Source organism: Mesoplodon densirostris, chromosome 12, assembly GCF_025265405.1.
Source record: "Mesoplodon densirostris isolate mMesDen1 chromosome 12, mMesDen1 primary haplotype, whole genome shotgun sequence".
Taxonomy (NCBI): domain Eukaryota; kingdom Metazoa; phylum Chordata; class Mammalia; order Artiodactyla; family Ziphiidae; genus Mesoplodon; species Mesoplodon densirostris.
The window spans coordinates 70,637,583-70,653,695 of NC_082672.1; the positions used below are offsets into that span (position 1 = coordinate 70,637,583).

At 37.1% G+C, this 16,113-nt stretch overlaps 1 protein-coding gene across 6 annotated transcripts in view; it reads left to right on the top strand.

The window, feature by feature from the left end:
• The window catches only part of SNX14 (sorting nexin 14), a 67,139-nt gene that overhangs the window by 45,250 nt on the left and 5,776 nt on the right, over positions 1 to 16,113 (top strand). For all 6 annotated transcript variants that reach the window (XM_060114289.1, XM_060114293.1, XM_060114295.1 and 3 more), the window contains 6 exons: positions 3,398 to 3,599; positions 9,315 to 9,398; positions 10,787 to 10,887; positions 13,172 to 13,283; positions 15,391 to 15,431; positions 15,559 to 15,678. In XM_060114289.1, the coding sequence (XP_059970272.1) occupies positions 3,398 to 3,599; positions 9,315 to 9,398; positions 10,787 to 10,887; positions 13,172 to 13,283; positions 15,391 to 15,431; positions 15,559 to 15,678 (660 nt within the window). The remainder of the gene's footprint in view (positions 1 to 3,397; positions 3,600 to 9,314; positions 9,399 to 10,786; positions 10,888 to 13,171; positions 13,284 to 15,390; positions 15,432 to 15,558; positions 15,679 to 16,113) is intronic.

Sequence of the window (16,113 nt, forward strand, 5' to 3'; positions counted from 1 at the left end):
AGGCGGACTCTTAGCCACTGAGCCACCAGGGAAGTCCTGTTTGTAGATTTTTTGATGATGGTCATTCTCTCTGGTGTGAGGTGATACCTCATTGTAGTTTTGATTTGCATTTCTCTAATAGTGATGTTGAGCATCTTTTCATGTGCTTTTTGGCCATCTGTATGTCTTCTTTGGAGAAATGTCTATTTAGATCTTCTGCCCATTTTTTGATTGGGTTATTTATTTTTTTGATATAGAGCTGCATGAGCTGTTTGTATATTTTGGAGATTAATCCCTTGTCAGTTGCTTCATTTGCAAATATTTTCTCCCATTCTAAGGGTTGTCTTGGAAATTCTTGATTGGAAGCAAAGATAGTAATAATGGAAAGTAGAGTAAGAGGGCAAACTAATTGTTAGTACTCTGAAAAGACCGGAGGTGGCTAGGGTGTTAACCCAGACCAAGATAGTCCCACTTAGGATTTGGGGGTACTGTGCTAGTTCTAAACTGTGGGACCTCGGGGAAATCTCCTTTGCCTTGTTTAGGAAGTGTATGGGAAAGGGAAGTTGCCAGTCTCACTGTCAGGGCTAAAGTGGTATGTGATCCAAAATTGAGACCTGGAAGATTTTTATTTTTTTAGAAAAAGGATCAACTTGACGTGATCATTTGGTAGCAGTGCCTCCTTGCTATATGACCTTGGGTAAATTGCTTAATTTTATTTTGATTTAATTTCCTCACATATGAAATGGGGATAATAGTATCTAGCCTTGTATATGGGTGTTGTGAGGATTAATAAGTGATATATATGAAGCACTTGGGACAGTGCCCAGCACACAGTAAGTGCAGTAAGTACTATACAGTGTTATAATACCATCAGATAAATTATAAGTTAAATTGGCATATGTATACTGGCCTGGGAACCAAAGTCTTCTATGTAAGGTTGGGTCTGTCTGAAAATGCATTTCTGTCCAAGTTCAGAACTGATTCACAAATAAACTTCTGGAACGTAATACGCCCATTGGTATATTGGCAGTTATCCCCACATAGGAAAAGCTAATAATGAGTTAAATTATAGCATTTCTCAAGGAAACAGGGGGACATCTCTTTGCCTTTTATCCTCTGCCTGTTTTATTTCCTGTCTTCTTTGTAGAGGCAACATCTGTTTGAAAATGAGAAAGCACTTGGTTTTCCTTTTTATAAAATTTTGGTTATATATTTTTAAATAAGATTAAAGGAATCCCTGAAAATTCTTAGAGAAATATTGCCCTAGAGATTTTTCATTTACTTTTTTGATACAAGCACCATTTAAATGGTAGCAGTAATAAAATATAAAACTTTGTCCTTTATTGATATTTTTATGTTGCTAAGATTTTTTTTTCTATTTTGTTTCTTAGATTGATTTTTATTTAAGAATGTCCCATTTCTTGGCTTTTAGTCAACTTGTTAAACAAATTTTCTATCATTTTATGATTCATTTTACCATTTCTTTTCAAAAGCCAAGTCTGTTAGCAAAATTACAGTTGTAATAACCATGGAAAATGCTGTCCTGTACCTCAGATTCCAAGCAGTGGAGTGGGTGTTTCCCTCACACATGCTTCTCTGTTTTTCTTCCAGGTTTGTAAGGAGATAGCCTTGTCCCCAAAAGGCAAGAACCAACACTTATCATCTGTTTTTACAGTTTCATTGTTTTAGGCCTGGAAGACATTTTTGTCTTCAACAGAGCATTAAGGAGTCTTCCTAAGATTCTTTTTTTTTTTTTTTTTTTTTTTGCGGTATGCGGGCCTCTCACTGTTGTGGCCTCCCCCGTTGCGGAGCACAGGCTCCGGACGCGCAGGCTCCGGACGCGCAGGCTCCGGACGCGCAGGCTCAGCGGCCATGGCTCACGGGCCCAGCCGCTCCACGGCATATGGGATCCTCCCAGACCGGGGCACGAACCCGTATCCCCTGCATCGGCAGGCGGACTCTCAACCACTTGCGCCACCAGGGAGGCCCCTAAGATTCTTAACAGTCTTATTAGGGGTGACAGAAAGCCATTTTAGGACAGGAACAGAAAAAGGGATAATTGCCAAGGGACTTAGTGGGGGAGGAAAAGAATTCACTTAGAAGAGAGTTGGCTACCAGGTGTGGGAAGAGAGTAGAATGGAGAGTGAAGGTAGGGTGCTAGAATTCTGGAAAGAAATACCTCTTCTCTACTGGTTTGCTCTGACTAGACTGTTCAGAATTCTTTTAAGTGCTACAACCTTTGACTCATTTCCTTAAAAAAGTGTGTTCAAGATGGTTGTGTTTTATCCTTTAACATGAATCAGAGATGTCTAGGTGACCAGGTGTTGTAATGTGGCAGTTCAGAGATTCTTTTCCGATTTAATGAAGACAGACATTTTTTCCCCTTCTTTCTGCATGTTTATTTCTAGAACATGTTTAACACTGCTTTTTAAAAATAATTGTTCTTGGGCTTCCCTGGTGGCGCAGTGGTTGAGAGTCCGCCTGCCGATGCAGGGGACACGGGTTCGTGCCCCGGTCCGGGAGGATCCCGCATGCCGCGGAGCGGCTGGGCCCGTGAGCCATGGCCGTTGAGCCTGCGCGTCCGGAGCCTGTGCTCCGCGGCGGGAGAGGCCACAACAGTGGGAGGCCCGCCTACCGCAAAAAAAAAAAAAAAAAAATGTTCTTCAAGCAATATTTTAAAGAATATTTATTTTAAATATTTATATTATTAAAATTTTAGAAGCCAGGAGATGAGGAAACAATCTTAATTATATAGAGGTGGGTCCCTTTCAGACCCTTTTTCTAATTTTGTATTATCTAATGCTGCAGTGAATATATTTATACTTGTGCCTTTTTCACAGTTTAAAAAAAATTGTCTAAAATAAATGCTTGTGTTAGAATAAGTTGCCAGAAATGGAATTAACTTGGTTGAAACTGTTTTATGGCTTCTTATATTGATAAATGTATATGGGCAAAACGCTTTCTAAAAGGATTGTACAGGTATATCTTGTAACCAACAATACATTGCATATCCAGTTTATCTGTGCAGTTTCCACCAGTGGCTGTTAACCATAAAATTTTACATTCCTAAATGAAATATATCAGTACAGTAATTTCTACTTCTTATTACCAGAGTTAAATATTTTTCTGTATTTGTGTATTTTTAATATCTTTTCCAGTAATTGCTGAAGTATCTTATATTCTGTTGAATTTTCATATATTGGTGATGCAACAAAACCTGGAGTTGATGCTAGTAACTTGTTAGTTTTAGTTTTTTATCCTTAACCTTTTCAGTAGAAAATTTGATATCACTTAATTTCAAAAGTATTAAAAAATTATAGACTTTATATTGGCATATTACTTTGTAGTTATATCTCATATGCTATAGGTGTAAAGGTCCTGGAAGTATTAATTTTTTTTTCTGATGATTTTTTTCCAGATTGAAGAAGGTATTGTTGTAATGGAAGATGATTCTCCAGTGGAATCTGTGAACACACCTAATACTCCTCGAAACCTTGCTGCATGGAAAATTAGCATTCCATATGTAGACTTTTTTGAAGATACCTCCTCTGAAAGGAAGGAGAAAAAGGAGAGAATACCAGTGTTTTGTATTGATGTTGAAAGAAATGATAGAAGAGCAGGTATTAATATTATTAATGCATATAGCACTAATCAGGTATTAAAACAATTAAGACAACATTTCTCCTCCTCCATTGTTGTGGGCTAATAATAATTGGTAAAAATATGATCAGACACAACTTTTACAAGTTTTCTTTATGTTTTGCTGTCTTTTTTCTTTTGCTTATTTCATCCGTGTGTTACAGTGGAGACAGGGGTAAACAGCATCCATAGCAGGAAAAATATTTGCCACCCTGGGCTTTGTCCAAGAGAGCGGGCAGTCTGTATAAACAAAAACATGTCAAAGTTGTGCACATTTTGGGAATGATGAGCAGAAAAATAAAGTTGACCTCAGGAAGAAGGGACAATCTGTGAGGAAAGAAGGAAAAAGTGGCAGGGTTAGGAAACGGTTTTGAGAGAGGAGTGACGAAGTGATAATATGAAGGTCAGTGCTAATGATTCCCCTTATTTATTTTTCAAAAAGTATTAAGTGTTTGATTCTTCTCAGAAGCTGATCCTGTTTCATGCATAGGAACATAAAGTATAGGAATGGGGAAGGAAGAATGCTCAGAGTAGCTAGCAGTGATATTCCCTATTGTGGTTAAATACCAGGCAAGATCTTGTTCTCTCCAGTTCTGAGTCACTGCTACTTGATTTTGCTGTAACTTCTGTTCAGTCTTGCTAGATGCTGTTCTATCTCAGCATTTTAATAAGTATACAGACAAACCTTTGTCGATATTAGAGTTTCAAACACAGTCGCTTACGTTTGTCTGCTGTTTCTGCTGATAGGAATTTTAAGTGTTAAAAAGAATTTGGAAAGGAATACCCTAGTTAACTTCTGGATTCAATTCTTTGCTGTGCCTAGTACTTAAAATCTGGCTTTTCTCTCAGTGTTCTTGGCTCTCAGAAAATTATTTAAAACGTTTGACTATTCAGATATAAATCCCTATCAATATAAATAAATTGCTTTTTATTGAGGTATAATTGACATACATTATTACGTTAGTTTTAGGTACAATATAGTGATTCAATATAGTGATTCTGCATTTGGACACGCTGCAAGATGATCACCACAATAAGTCTGGTTACCGTCCTTCACCATACGAAGTTAATACAGCATTATCGACTGTGTTCCCCGTGCTGTACTTTATATCCCTATGACTTATTTATTTTGTAACTGGAAGTTTGTACTACTTGATCACCTTCACCCATTTTGTCCTTCTCCTCTGGCAGCCACCCATCTGATCTCTGTATGAGTCTGCATTTTGTTTTGGTTTGTTTGTTTTGTTTTTTAGATTCCATGTATAAGTGAAATCATGTGCTATTTGTCTTTCTTTGGCTTATTTCATTCAGCTTAATACCCTCAGGGTCCATCTATATTGTTACAAATGGCAAGATTTCATTATTTTAAAATGGCTGAGTAGTATTCCATTATATACATATAACACATCTTCTCTATCCATTCATCTGTTGATGGACATTTAGGTGTTTCCATGTCTTGTTTATTGTAAATAATGCTGCAGTGAATATAGGGGTGCGTACATCTTTTCGAATTAGTGTTTTTTTGGATAGATACCCAGCAGTGGAATTGTTGGATGATATGGTAAATCTGTTTGTAATTTTTTGAGGAACTTCCATACTGTTTTCCATAGTGACTGCACCAATTTACATTCCCACCAACAGTACACAAGGGTTCCCTTTTCACCACATCCTCATCAACACTTGTTATTTCTTGTCTTTTTCACAGTGGCCATTCTGACAGGTGTGAGGTGGTATCTCATTGTGGTTTTGATTTGCATTTCCCTGATGATTAGTGATGTTGAGCGTCTTATCATGTGTCTGTTTAGCCATCTATATGTATTCTTTGGAAAAATGTCTATTCAGATCATCTGTCCATTTTTTAATAGGTGTTTTTGTTATTGAATTGTGTGAGTTCTTTATGTATATGGGATATCAAGCCCTTATCAGATATATGCTTTGTAAATACCTTCTCCCATTCAGTGGATTGCCTTTTGTATTGTTGATGGCTTCCTTCACTGTGCAAAAGCTTTTTGTTTGATGTAGTCCCATTTGTTTATTTTTGCTTTGTTTCCCTTGCCTTTAGAGTCAGATGAAAAAAAAAATCACTAAAACCAATGCCAAGGAGCTTGCCACCTGTGTTTTCTTCTAGGAGTTTTATGGTTTCAAGTCTTTCATGCAAATCTTTAATTTATTTTCAGTTAATTTTTTTACATTGTGTAAGATAGTGGTCCAGTTTCATTCTTTTGCATGTAGCTGTTCAGTTTTCCCAACACCATTTATTAATTTTAAATTTAGTTTATAAAAAATTCTTTTAAATTTATTTTTATTTATTAATTTTTGGCTGCATTGGGTCTTTGTTGCTGCACACGGGATTTCTCTAGTTGCAGCGAGCAGGGGCTACTCTTTGTTGCGGTGTGCAGGCTTCTCATTGTGGTGGCTTTTCTTGTTGTGGGGCATGGGCTCTAGGAGCTCAGGCTTCAGTAGTTGTGGTGCACAGGCTCAGTAGTTGTGGCTCGCAGGCTCTAGAGCACAGGCTCAGTAGTTGTGGCACATGGGCTTAGTTGCTCCGCTACATGTGGGATCTTCCCAGACCAGGGATCAAACCCATGTCCCCTGCATTGGCAGGTGGATTCTTAACCACTGAGCCACCAGGGAAGCCCTAATTTTATTTATTTATTTATTTATTTGACCACGCCGGATCTTAGTTGCGGCACACGGGATCTTTGCTGCTGTGTGTGGGTTCTTCATTGCCGCATGCGGGATCTTTAGTTGCATCATGTGGGATCTTTAGTTGTGGCATGTGCGCTCTTAGTTGCTGCATGTGCGCTCTAGTTCCCTGACTAGGGATCGAATCCAAGCCCCCTGCATTGGGAGCGTGGAGTCTTAACCGCTGCACCACCAGGGATGTCCCTATTTTTATTTTAATTTTTAAAAATAAGCCACGCTGGTGGCGCAGTGTTTAAGAATCTGCCTGCCAATGCAGGGGACATGGGTTCGATCCCTGGTCCGGGAAGATACCACATGCTGCGCAGCAACTAAGCCCATGCTCCACAATTACTGAGCCTGCGAGCCAAAACTACTGAGCCTGTGCTCCACAACTACTGACACCCGTGCACCTAGAGCCCATGATGCACAACAAGAGAAGCCCCTGCAATGAGAAGCCTGCGCATTGCAACGAAGAGTAGCCCCTGCTCAACACAGTTAGAGAAAGCCTGTGCACAGCAATGAAGATCCAATGCAGCCAAAAATAAATAAATAAAATAAATAAATTTAAAAAATAAAATAAAATAAGCCACCCAGCTTATGGTGTTTTGTTATAGCAACCTGAGCAGACTAAGACAGTTACAGAAAGGTTGCAAAAAATAGTACAGAAAGTTGTCATACACCCTTTACCCAGCTTCCCCTTGTACTGACATCTTATAAAACCATAGTACAATGATTGAAACCAGGAAATTAGCATTGATGGGATATTCATTTGAATTTCACCAGTTTTCCCACTAATACCCTCTTTCTGGTTCAGGATCCAACCCAGGATCCCACACTGAATTTAGTCATGTCTCCTTAGTCTCCTGTGTTCTGTTAGTTTCTCAGTCTTCCCTTGTCTTTAACGAACTTGACACTTTTTTAAAGAGTCCTGACTAGTTATTTGTAGAAAACACTTGAGTTTGTTCCTCTGCTTGAGTTTGCTGCTCAACATTGTTTACTTATTAAAGGACAGAAGAGGCTCTCCTTTCCCTACCATATATTCTTGCCTCCATTGTCATAAATTAATCGACATTATATGTGTGGGTTTATTTCTGGGCTCTCTCTTCTGTTCCATTGATCTGTGTGTCTGTTTTTATGCCAGTACCATACTTGTTTGATTATTATAGCTTTGTAGTACAGTTTAAAATCAGGGAGCATGATACCTCTAGCTTTGTTCTTTTTTCTCAAGATTGTTTTGGCTAATCAAAACTACAATGAGGTGTCACCTCACACCAATCAGAATGTCTATCATCAAAAAATCTACAAACAATAAATGCTGGAGAGGGTGTGGAGAAAAGGGAACCCTCTTGCACTGTTGGTGGGAATGTAAATTGATACAGCCATTATGGAGAACAGTATGGAGGTTCCTTAAAAAACTAAAAATAGAACTGCCATATGACCCAGCCATCCCACTACTGGGCATATACCCTGAGAAAACCATAATTCAAAAAGAGTCATGTACCACAATGATCATTGCAGCTCTATTTACAATAACCAGGAAGGACATGGAAACAACCTAAGTCTAGTGTCCATCGACAGATGAATGGATAAAGAAGATGTGGCACATATATACAATGGAATATTACTCAGCCATAAAAAGAAATGAAATTGAGTTATTTGTAGTGAGGTGGATGGACCTAGAGTCTGTCATACAGAGTGAAGTAAGTCAGAAAGAGAAAAACAAATATCATATGTTAACACATACATATATAGAATCTAAAAAAAAAAAGACACTGGTTATGAAGAACCTAGGGGCAGGGCAGGAATAAAGACGCAGAAGTAGAGAATGGACTTGAGGACATGGGGAGGGGGAAGGGTAAGCTGGGACGAAGTGAGAGAGTGGCATGGACTTATATATACTACCAAATGTAAAATAGATAGCTAGTGGGAAGCAGCCGCATAGCACAGGGAGATCACCTCAGTGCTTTTGACCACCTAGAGGGGTGGGATAGGGAGGGTGGGAGGGAGATGCAAGAGGGAGGAGATATGGGGATATATGTATATGTATAGCTGATTCACTTTGTTATAAAGCAGAAACTAACACAACATTATAAAGCAATTATACTCCAATAAAAATGTTAAAAAAACAATAGACATAGGGATAGTCAAAAAAAAAAAAGAAGTAGAACTTTGAAGGTTTGGAAAATTCTCAGACTATCCATATATCATGCTCTGGAAAAAAGCCAAGGGTATGGCTGAGCAGTGGTTTGCTGAAGAGATCAGGCATGTGACTCATGGATCAATCATCTCAGCAGAAGCCAGGAATAGAGCTGTGGCTATCCAGGAAAGATCTGTGGAGGACCCTGTTATTTGGAACTCTCTGGGCTTCTTGGACCTGGATGTCTGTCTGTTTCCTTCCCCAGGTTAAGGAAGTTTTCAGCCATTATTTCTTCAGATAACTTTTCTGCCCCTTTTTTTCTTCTCCTTTTGGGACCCCTATAATGCGAGTGTTATTTCACTTGATATTATCCTATAGGTCCCATAAGTTATCTTCATTTTTTTTTTCTTTTTTGCGGTACGCGGGCCTCTCACTGTTGTGGCCTCTCCCATTGCAGAGCACCGGCTACGGACACGCAGGCTCAGCGGCCATGGCTCACGGGCCCAGCCGCTCCGCGGCATGTGAGATCTTCCCGGACCGGGGCATGAACCTGTGTCCCCTGCATTGGCAGGCGGATTCTCAACCACTGCGCCACCAGGGAAGCCCAAGGCACCTTCTTTTCTTTTCTTTTTTTTTGGCTGCACTGTGCGGCTTGCGGGATCTTAGTTCCCTGACCAGGAATCGAACCTATGCCCGCTGCAGTGGAAGTGTGGAGTCGTAACCACTGGGCCTCCAGGGAATTCCCAAGAAATAATAAATTATTAAGACTGGAATAATTTCCAGCTTTGTATACTTAATGTTATAAATAATGCATTCTTTTAGTAGTAGTTTGTAAAATTGTTTATTTCTCAGTGTGTATTCATTCATTTTGCAGTTGGGCATGAGCCTGAACATTGGTCTGTCTATAGAAGATACCTTGAATTCTATGTACTTGAGTCAAAACTAACAGAATTTCATGGTATGTTGTCCTTTTTGTATAAAACATTACATTTCAGCATTAGCCTTCTTGAAAGCTGTTGAACCAGCTTTCTGAAATTACTTTCTAATTTTAAGTAACTGTACTAAGGAAATGTAACAGTGACAGTTGTGTACACTACTAGTGATAATAGGAATGTACTGTTTTTATCTCATTTCTGCTTATTTGTATTTTTTAAGTTTTTACAATGCAAATTTATTGCTTTTCAAGCAATAATGATACTAAAATTTAAAAGACAGTGGCAGAGAATTTAAACCAGGCATTTGAGTTGCTCTTTTCTTTTGCCATCATCTTCTGTGGTAAACATGTTTCTATGCAACATGACAGATGTTTTGATTTAGCTCTTAGATTTCAGTATGGAAAAAAACCTTGTAGTTGTGTGTTTCTTTTAAGGGTAGATCAATCAGAAAAGCAGAGCACACTTTCTTTTGTCTTCCTCTCACCTCTCAGTCTCTCTTATCTGTCCATTTATTTTAGTTAATATTAGGTTTATAGTCATGAAGCATTTCTAGTCATTTTGTATGTAAATTGCTGAGCTTGAATTGTGTATTCTGAATCTTTTGATTTTAGAAAAGTTCTGTGGAATGTCCCCTGATCCAAATTCAGGTTGGTTCTGAATTGTAAAGGGCAGGGAAACTTCTGTACTCTGCTATAAGAACAGAACCCACAATAAGGAGATTATAGAAAGATAAAAAATACAAGGTCCCACTCCATACTTTTTTGTCTAGATTTTGAGTTTGTACTTGTCCTTAAATGGTTTTCTCTTTGCCTTTGCCAGTCTGGTACAATGCCATCCTTGTCTTGGTCTTTCTCTGAGACTTTTCCTTTTGATTTACAGTTGAGAAAAGATCATTTATCTCCGTGATTTAAAATCCTGGACCAATCAAAGTTGGTTGGATTCCCAACAATATTTTTCCTCTTTGGTACTAAAACGTCCAAAGAGAAACGCCCTATCTGAGAAAACATGTCCATGGTTTTTAAATTTTGTTTTTAAGCTTATATAGCATTGGCAAAATGCTGCCATTTTCTCCGTAAGAGAGTAGGTATTTCTTCAGTAAGATTTTGTCTAATAGAATCCCACCAATTTCAAAATAATCTCATAAGTTTTTGAAGCTTTTTTACTAGTATAGAAGGCTAAATAAATCTGTGTCAGTGAAGGGTGGTGATATTTTGGATATCAGTAGACTCAAGTTCTTTGGTCTGGTCTTCTGACTTGTGAAGCTCTCTGATTTTGTCAAAATTATATAAAGGATAATGCCACATCTCTACAAGGCAGCACTGGGAATCTGAAGTTGCCATAGTAAATTATAAATTAGGTTTGAAAAATAATAGCAGAACATAGTAATAACTTTCATATATATTAATTTCAGGCACATTTCCTGATGCCCAGCTTCCTTCCAAAAGGATCATTGGCCCCAAAAATTATGAGTTCTTAAAGTCTAAGAGAGAAGAGTTTCAGGAATATCTACAGGTACAGCTCCAACTTAATTTAAAACATCCTCTAAGTTGTCTCTTTTTCTCTTGTACATACATATGTGCTGTGTCTTACAATACCTGTCAATGTGGATTTCTAGAATCCTTTATTAAAAAAGTTTTTTCCCATGTGGTAATTAATTATTGTCAAGAGTACTTTTTAAAAGAAATTTGATAACCAGTGAAATACCATATATTTTCTCGGAGGAAAAAAGTCTTGTATTGGGCATAGTTTAAAACTTTTGATGTGGGAAGTTAGAGAGAGAAGAAGAGAGTGAGAGAGAGAGGAAGAAAAAACTTTAAAAAAAATATTATTTATTTATTTTTAGCTGTGTTGGGTCTTCGTTTCTGTGCGAGGGCTTTCTCTAGTTGCGGTGAGCGGGGGCCACTCTTCATCGCAGTGCGCAGGCCTCTCACTGTCGCGGCCTCTCTGGTTGTGGAGCACAGGCTCAGTAGTTGTGGCGCATGGGCTTTGTTACTCCGCAGCATGTGGGATCTTCCCAGACCAGGGCTCGAAGCCGTGTCCCCTGCATTGGCAGACAGATTCTCAACCACTGTGCCACCAGGGAAGCCCCAAGAAAAAACGTTTGATGTAAAACATTAAATGCATTCTAAGAATACTGGGTTGTTTTTTTTCTTATTTTTTGTTTAATTTTGTGTTTAGCACTTTCTGAACTCATTACTTGGGATCTCCCGACGGGATCTCCCGACTCTCTACCATTCACCACTTGGAATTGAGTTCGTTTTTCTCAGTGTGTGCACATTGTGTTGTGTAAACACTGTAATTGCTATTTCCATTGTTGGTGCAGTCTGCTTAAAAGTTACCTACTTGAGACTCCTCTAAAATTAATGACCATTTTTCTTTAATCAAGTGAATAAGACCAAAAACTGGATAATTTTATTTGTTTTATTTTTTAAAAATCTCCTGGACTTCCCTGGTGGCGCAGTGGTTAAGAATCTGCCTGCCAGTGCAGGGGACACGGGTTTGATCCCTCGTCTGGGAAGATCCCACATGCCGTGGAGCAACTGAGTCCATGTACCACAACTACTGAGCCCACGTGCCACAACTACTGAAACCTGCATGCCTAGAGCCCGTGCTCCGCAACGAGAGAAGCAACCACAATGAGAAGCCTGAGCTCTGCAATGAAGCCCCTGCTCACCACAACTAGAGGAAACCTGTGCATAACAACGAAGACCCAACGCAGCCAAAAATAAAAAAATAAATTAAAAAAATAAAAAAATTTTAAAATCTCCTTTATTTGGACATGGAATTTTGTAGTTTTAATTAAGTGTTAATTCAGTTAAATTTGGATGCCTTTTAGCCCACAATAAGTACTTTTTAAATTAAAAATATTCAGCAGTGTAAAGGGGTATTTATGTTATATTTTCTGTATTTGAGCCAATGAATACCTCAACCCAGAAAGTATTTTTTTCATAACTCTTTGGTGGTATGAAAATTGAAATATGATATAAACATTAACTCTTGCAAGGATATTTGAACACAGCATATGCTAGTGTTAACCTGTGGTTTTGTTGATATCATTAAACCCATTATTTGAACCGACTAATTCTTTCTGAGAACTAGAGAACCTCATTCTAAAAGAAATATTTTTTGGTAATATGGAGTTAAATGTTGCAGTACTGGTATTTCATTTTTAACTCTTTCATAGTTACAAAACTGAATATTAGGTAAGACTGGGTTAAATCTCACTTTAAAACGTCAGTTTGTCTTGTAAGAAAAAATAGTGTTGCAAGCAGATCAGGCAACAGAGTCTCCAAGTTATTTCACATTTCCACGTTTAGTCTCTGCAAAACCCTTTATACTAGCTTCCTTTAATTATCAAGATAGATGTATGATATTGTAATACTTATTTTATAGTTGAGGAACTGAGAAATAATATTAGCTAATGTTTAATCTTCCTTCCTGTGTATCAGGTACTGTGCCTTATCTAACAACACTATAAGTAGGTAGTGTTATCTTCATTCTACACATGAGGAAACTGACTCTTAGGCAGTATATGAACTTTTCTAGGGACACCTAGCTAGCAAATGGAAGAGCAGAATTCAAACCCATTCATGTGTGACTATAGAGGTCTTACCCTGTTATATGATGCTATTCTTTCTATAAATGTCCTTTGTTATTATTCTGAGTATGAAATAGCCTTTGAGGATTTAAAATTGTTTTCTTGGTTAAAAAAATCATTTTAATATAGTTTTCATCACTCTTCTAGATTGTTAAAACTGTTATTTCCCCCCTTTTTTTTCTGTTTTTGTTCATGAAGAAACTTCTGCAGCATCCAGAATTGAGTAATAGTCAACTTCTGGCAGATTTTCTCTCCCCTAATGGTGGGGAAACACAATTTCTTGATAAGATACTACCAGACGTAAATCTTGGTAAGTCAATTTAAATAATCATATAGAAGAGGATAAACTGAAAAGAAAAGAAGCAGTATTTTCAGATTAATTTAGAAAAATAATTTATAGAGTGAAGCCATGTATCAAAACTCTGAAGGACTTCTTATATACTGTTAATGGGAATATAAATTGGAAAACCACTTGTAACTTTAATGGAGTATAATCTATAAAAATATTGAATCACTGTGTTGTACACCTGCAAATAATATAATATTGTAAATCAACTATACTTCAATTAAGAAAAAAAGGAAAACCACTTGGAAAAACAGTTCGGTGTAAAACTGAATGACCCAGCAGTTCCTCTCTGAGATATACACTGTAGAGAATATCGTATTCATATTTAAGAATGTTCTTAGCAGCATTGCTTATAGTAGCCTAAACTGGAAATAATGCAAATGTTCATCAGCAATAGAGTAGACATAAATTATAGTAGTTTCACAAAATGAATACTTAGAGCAATGCATACCCATGGCATGTAGCTGCTTGGAACAGTGTTGATAATCTTAAAAACATGATGTTGAATGCAAGAAGCAAGAGGCAGAAGAATGTATGCAGCATGATTCCTTTTATATAAAGTTCAGTATAGACTAAGCAATAAGATAAGCTGGAAGAGTTTGAATAAAATTGTTAAATATCATAATGGAAGAGAAGCAGTATTTCTAAATATATTTTATATAATGTCATCTTGAGTATATATAGAACTAAATGAATAAATATTACAAGTGGGCATTTGGCTTTCATCTATATCTCTCCAAATTAATACATACAGTTGAGCCAGAATATTTGGTGTGTGTCTTACCGAGGGAAAATGTGAGAACATTTTGTATTTGGTTATACATAATGTTTAGGAGATAGAATTGGGTAGACCTGGTTACTGACTAGGTTTGACTGAAGAAGAAATGATCAAAAAATAATACAATTAAAAAAATATTTCAGATGTGGAAAACACAATATATTGGCTTCAAAATGTTTAAAAAGGCAGAATTAAAATGAATAAACATTGAATCAAGTCTCCAAAATAAAAAAAAAAGATGATCCACGTTTCTGTTTGTACAACTGGTTGAAGGCTGTTACTTGCTGAGATATGGAATAAATTTAGGGTAGTCTGAACTTGTTGAGTTTATAGAATCCAGTTGAGGAAGTTTTATAAGATAGGAGAGGCCAGGAGAGAGGCACAGAATAGAGATTTGTATGTTATTTGAAATCAGATTGAGCAAAACATTTGGCTCAGGAAGAGCATGTAGAAGAGAGAAGCACAGGATGCAACACTGTAATTAAAAGACCTTGGGAAATTCTGAGGTGGGAGGAGTAATTTATGGGGGTACCAAAGGAGAAATAGCCTGGTGAGAGGGTTGGAGGTTTGCATGTTATAAAACAATCTCTATGTTATTTTTCATTAACATGCCTTTTGCTATTGCCATTAAAGTCTACTTTTTTCTAAAGCGGACTGAAAGAAATTTAAGTCAACTTTGACTGATTTTTACAGTCATTTCTAAATGCTTGAGAAAATCTCATGATGTTTGATATTTTATAATAAAGGAATCTGGAGATACGATCAAGAGAAAATTCTGGCAAACAGGATTAGAATATATATTCTTAATCTAAAGCTGAGAATGCAAACTATTCAACTAGCCAATTTAAATAGTGTAGCAATTTTTGGAACTTCTCTTTTCCTTTTGACTAACTTTTACATACTTTTAGATATCTTTATATATTCACCATTGCTTAAAATGTTTTGAAAACATTTCAATGGAAAATTTCAAATATACCCAAAAGTAGAGAGATTTGTATAGTGAACTCCTTATCCTTTCAATAGTTATCGACACTTGGCTTGTTCCAGCCCTTCACTTGCCTCTCACCCCACTGGATTACTTTAAAGTATCCCAAATGTTGTATCTATAAATAGTTAAGACTACCTAATTTATTGTAAATTTTTGTTAAGCGTGAAATGGTCAATTATAAATATTTTTTTTACCATTTTGCTCTTTACATGGCTGTTTAGTGTTTTAAATTACCTAGTATTTATATGAGCAGTTATGAGGTATATTATGCCTTGTTAAAATTAATATTTTACTTTTAATTGCAGGGAAAATTATAAAGTCTGTTCCTGGAAAACTAATAAAAGAGGTGAATAATTGATTTATGTGCATTCTATAAAATGATAGTTATAAGCATATTTAAATAGCAATAAATTTTAATGGGTTATATGATAATGAAAATCATAATCTTGATTTTTATACCATGATCTCCACAGAAAGGTCAGCATTTGGAACCTTTCATCATGAACTTCATTAATTCTTGTGAATCTCCAAAGCCTAAACCAAGTAAACCAGAACTGACCATTCTCAGCCCTACTTCAGAAAATAATAAGAAGGTACTGTGCATTGCCTCAGAGAGCCAATAAGTTTGAAGCTGTCCTACTTGAGATGACTTTTCCATTATAGGGAGAATCCTGTGTTAATGAAATGGATGGGACTTTATATTTTCCTTATGTGGAAATTAATTGTGCAGTATAAGGAGTATATGTAGTTGCTTCGTTCTTTGCTTTAAACGGGGTGTTTTTTTTTTCTTTTCTCCTTTTATAAATTTATTTTATTTATTTATTTATTTTTGGCTGTGTTGGGTCTTTGTTGCGGCGTGCAGGCTCTCTCTAGTTGGAACGAGCAGGGGCTACTCTTCATTGTGGTGCGCCGGCTTTTCACTGTGGTGGCTTCTCTTGTTGCGGAGCACGGGCTCTAGAGCACAGGCTCAGTAGTTGTGGTTCACGGGCTTAGTTGCTCCGTGGCATGTGGGATCTTCCCGGCATGTG